Raw genomic sequence first — 4363 nt, 5'->3', positions numbered from 1 at the left:
CAGGATGGAGCAATGCAGTGCAGTGCAGTGCAGGATGGAGCAATGCAACGTAGTGCAGTGCAGTGCAGCGTGGAGCAACGTAGTGCAGTGCAGTGCAGGATGGAGCAATGCAATGCAGCGCAGCCCAGTGCAGGATGGAGCAATGCAGTGCAGTGCAGCGTGGAGCAACGTAGTGCAGTGCAGTGCAGGATGGAGCAACGTAGTGCAGTGCAGTGCAGCATGGAGCAATGCAGGGATGCACCGTGCAGGATGGAGCAACGCAATGCAGTGCAGGATGGAGCGATGCAATGCAGTGCATGCAGTGCAATGCAGCGCGCCGTCGCCACTGTCCGCCTCTGCCCTCAGGCTGGAGCGGCTGCAGCGCATCGTGAGCAAGCTGCAGTCGGAGGCGGGGCTGTGCGAGGAGCAGCTCAACCAGGCGGACGCGCTGCTGCAGGCGGTGAGTGGCCGCCGGCCGCCGCGCCGGTGCAAGGCGTTGCACGGCGGCGTGCAACGCTGCGGTGGGGTGCGGGGTGCGGGGCGCGGCGCGGCGCAACGTGGCACAGTGCGATGCTGCACGGCGGAATGCATCACGGTGCGACGCTGCACGGTGCAGTGCGGCACGCAGCAATGCAGCAGGGTGCAAGGCATCGCGGTGTGACGGTGCACGGTGCAATGCGGCACGCAGAAATGCAGCAGGGTGCAAGGCATCACGGTGCAATGGAGCACGCAGCAGTGCAGCAGGGTGCAGGGCATCACAGTGCAATGCATCACGGTGCAATGTGGCACAATGCAACGCGGCACGATGCAGTGCTGCCAGGTGCAATGCACCACAGTGCAATGCAGGAAAGCGCAATTCTTCGCCGTGCAACGCAGCACGGTGCAACGCAGCACGGTGCAACATGGCACGACGCAGTGCTGCATAGCACAATGCATCACCATGCAATACATCACCGTGCAATGCAGCATGGCCCAATGCATCACCGTGCAACGCAGCACACCGCCACGCAGCAGGGTGCAATGCATCACCGTGCAACACAGCACACAGCAACGCAGCACACAGCAATGCAACACCATGCAACACAGCAGGGTGCAATGCAGCACACAGCACTGCATCACAGTGCAATGCAGGAACGTGCAATACATCACCGTGCAATGCATCACCGTGCAACGCAGCACACAGCAACGCAGCACACAGCAATGCAACACCATGCAACACAACAGGGTACAATGCAGCAGGGTGCAACACGGCACAATGCAATGCTGCAGGGTGCAACGCGGCAGGGTGCAATGCTGCAAGGTGCAATGCACCATAGTGCAATGCAGGAAAGCGCAATGCATCACAGTGCAACATGGCACGATGCAATGCTGCATAGCACGATGCATCACCATGCAATACATCACCGTGCAATGCAGCACAGTGCAATGCATCGCCGTGCAACACGGCACACAGCAATGCAGCAGGGTGCGACACGGCACGATGCAACGCAGCAGGGTGCAATGCATCGCCGTGCAATGCATCGCCGTGCAACGCAGCACACAGCAACGCAGCACCATGCAATACAGCAGGGTGCAACACAGCAGGGTGCAACGCGGCACGATGCAATGCTGCATAGCACAATGCATCACCATGCAATGCATCACCATGCAACGCAGCAGGGTGCAATGCATCACCGTGCAACGCAGCACAGTGCAATGCATCGCCGTGCAATGCAGCACCATGCAACGCAGCACACCGCCATGCAGCATGGCCCAATGCATCACCGTGCAATGCAGCAGGGTGCAGCGGGGCACAGTGCAACCGAGCACGGTGCAGCGCATCACAATGTTATGCTGCATGGCGCAATGCATCACTGTGCAATGCATCACCGTGCAACGCAGCACACAGCAATGCACCACACTGCGACGCACCACCGTGCAATGCACCACCATGCAACACAGCACACAGCAATGCAGCAGGGTGTGACACGGCACGATGCAACGCAGCAGGAAGCAGTGCATCGCCGTGCAAATGCATCACCATGCAATGCAGCAGGGTGCAATGCATCACCGTACAACGCAGCACAGTGCAATGCATCGCCGTGCAATGCAGCACCATGCAATGCAGCACACCGCCATGCAGCATGGCCCAATGCATCACCGTGCAACGCAGCACACCGCAATGCAGCAGGGTGCAATGCATCACCGTGCAATGCAGCAGGGTGCAATGTGGCACAATGCAACGCAGCACGGCGCAATGCAGCACCTTGCAACACAGCAGGGTGGAACGCTGCACAGTGCAATGCATCAGGCTGCAACGCATCACAGTGCAATGCAGCAGGCTGCAATGCATCGCAGTGCAATGCAGCAGGGTGCAACGCGGCACAATGCAATGCACCACGGTGCAACGCGGCACAATGCAACGCACCACGGTGCAACGCAGCCCAATGCACCGCAGCCCAATGCACCACAGCCCAATGCACCGCATCACCCTGCAATCCTGCGTGCTGCTGCACCCCCGTCACGCTGCAATCCTGCGTGCTGCAGCCCCGCTCCCCTCCTCTTTTCTCACCCCGCTCACCTCCTCCTCTCTCTTCTCCCGTCGCAGGAGCTGCGCCTGCAGGTTGCGGGCAAGCCGCCGCAGCGCTCGGCCGAGCTGCAGCGTGAGCTGGAGCAGGCGGATGCGCAGCTGCAGGCGCTGTTTGCTGACATGCAGGCACTGAAGGGTGCAACACAGCACACAGCAATGCAGCAGGGTGCAATGCAGCACGGTTCGATGCAGCACCCAGCAATGCTGCGTGGCGCAATGCATCACGGTGCAACNGGCAAGCCGCCGCAGCGCTCGGCCGAGCTGCAGCGTGAGCTGGAGCAGGCGGATGCGCAGCTGCAGGCGCTGTTTGCTGACATGCAGGCACTGAAGGGTGCAACACAGCACACAGCAATGCAGCAGGGTGCAATGCAGCACGGTTCGATGCAGCACCCAGCAATGCTGCGTGGCGCAATGCATCACGGTGCAACGTGGCACGACGCGATGCTGCATAGCACAATGCCTCACCATGCAATACATCCCCGTGCGATGCAGCATAGTGCAATGCGTCACCGTGCAACGCAGCACAGCGCAATGCATCACCGTGCAATGCAGCACCATGCAACGCAGCAGGGTGCAATGCAGCATGGCCCAGTGCATCACCGTGCAATGCAGCAGGGTGCAGCGGGGCACAGTGCAACCGAGCACGGTGCAGCGCATCACAATGTAATGCTGCGTGGTGCAATGCATCACTGTGCAATGCATCACTGTGCAACGCAGCACACAGCAATGCACCACACTGCGACGCACCACGGTGCAATGCATCACTGGGCAATGCAGCACCATGCAACACAGCACACTGCCATGCAGCACGGCCCAGTGCATCACCGTGCAACGCAGCAGGGTGCAATGCATCACCGTGCAATGCAGCACACAGCAACGCAGCACCATGCAACACAGCAGGGTGCAATGCAGCAGGGTGCAACACTGCACAGTGCAATACAGCAGGCTGCAATGCATCACAGTGCAGTGCAGCAGGGTGCAACGCGGCACAATGCAATGCAGCAGGCTGCAATGCATCACAGTGCAACGCAGCAGGGTGCAACGCGGCACAATGCAATGCAGCAGGGTGCAATGCATCACAATGTAATGCTGCATGGCGCAATGCATCACTGTGCAATGCATCACCGTGCAACGCAGCACACAGCAATGCACCACACTGCGACGCACCACGGTGCAATGCATCACCATGCAACGTAGCACACAGCAATGCACCACACTGCAACACACCACAGTGCAATGCATCACTGTGCAATGCATCACCGTGCAACGCAGCAGGGTGCGACACAGCACAGTGCAATGCAGCAGGGTGCAACGCGGCACGATGCAATGCTGCAAGGTGCAACGCGGCATGATGCAATGCTGCAAGGTGCAATGCACCACAGTGCAATGCAGGAAAGCGCAATGCTTCACCGTGCACCGCAGCACACAGCGCAGTGCATCCCCGTGCACCGCAGCCCACTGCAACGCACCGCGCGGCACCGCATCAAACCGCAATGCAGCACGCTGCACCCCCCGCTCACCTCCTCCTCTCTCTTCTCCCGTCGCAGGAGCTGCGCCTGCAGGCCGCCGGCAAGCCGCCGCAGCGCTCGGCCGAGCTGCAACGCGAGCTGGAGCAAGCGGACGCGCAGCTGCGGGCCCTGTTCGCCGACGTGCAAGCCCTGAAGGACGGGAGGCACCCGCAGGGCGAGCAGATGTACCGGCGCGTCTACCGCTTGCACGAGCGCCTGGTGGCCCTGCGCTCCGAGCACGCCTTGCACGCGACGGCCGCCGCCGCAACGCTGCTGCGCCCGCGGGCCGAGCAAGAGGAGGCGGCGG

General features: G+C 61.0%; 1 protein-coding gene across 1 annotated transcript in view; it reads left to right on the top strand.

Moving 5' to 3' along the window:
* Positions 1-40: 40 nt before the first annotated feature.
* The window catches only part of LOC110391966 (plectin-like), a gene marked incomplete at its 3' end in the record, with an annotated part of 11174 nt that continues 6851 nt past the window's right edge, over positions 41-4363 (top strand). The window contains exons 1-2 of the mRNA XM_021383915.1: positions 41-439; positions 4096-4359. Coding sequence (XP_021239590.1) covers positions 113-439; positions 4096-4359 — 591 coding nt within the window. The remainder of the gene's footprint in view (positions 440-4095; positions 4360-4363) is intronic.

This window comes from Numida meleagris, unplaced genomic scaffold, assembly GCF_002078875.1.
Source record: "Numida meleagris isolate 19003 breed g44 Domestic line unplaced genomic scaffold, NumMel1.0 unplaced_Scaffold680, whole genome shotgun sequence".
Classification (NCBI taxonomy): domain Eukaryota; kingdom Metazoa; phylum Chordata; class Aves; order Galliformes; family Numididae; genus Numida; species Numida meleagris.
The sequence above is the reverse complement of the archived record's forward strand: the minus strand, read 5'-3'. Positions and strand labels throughout refer to the sequence as shown.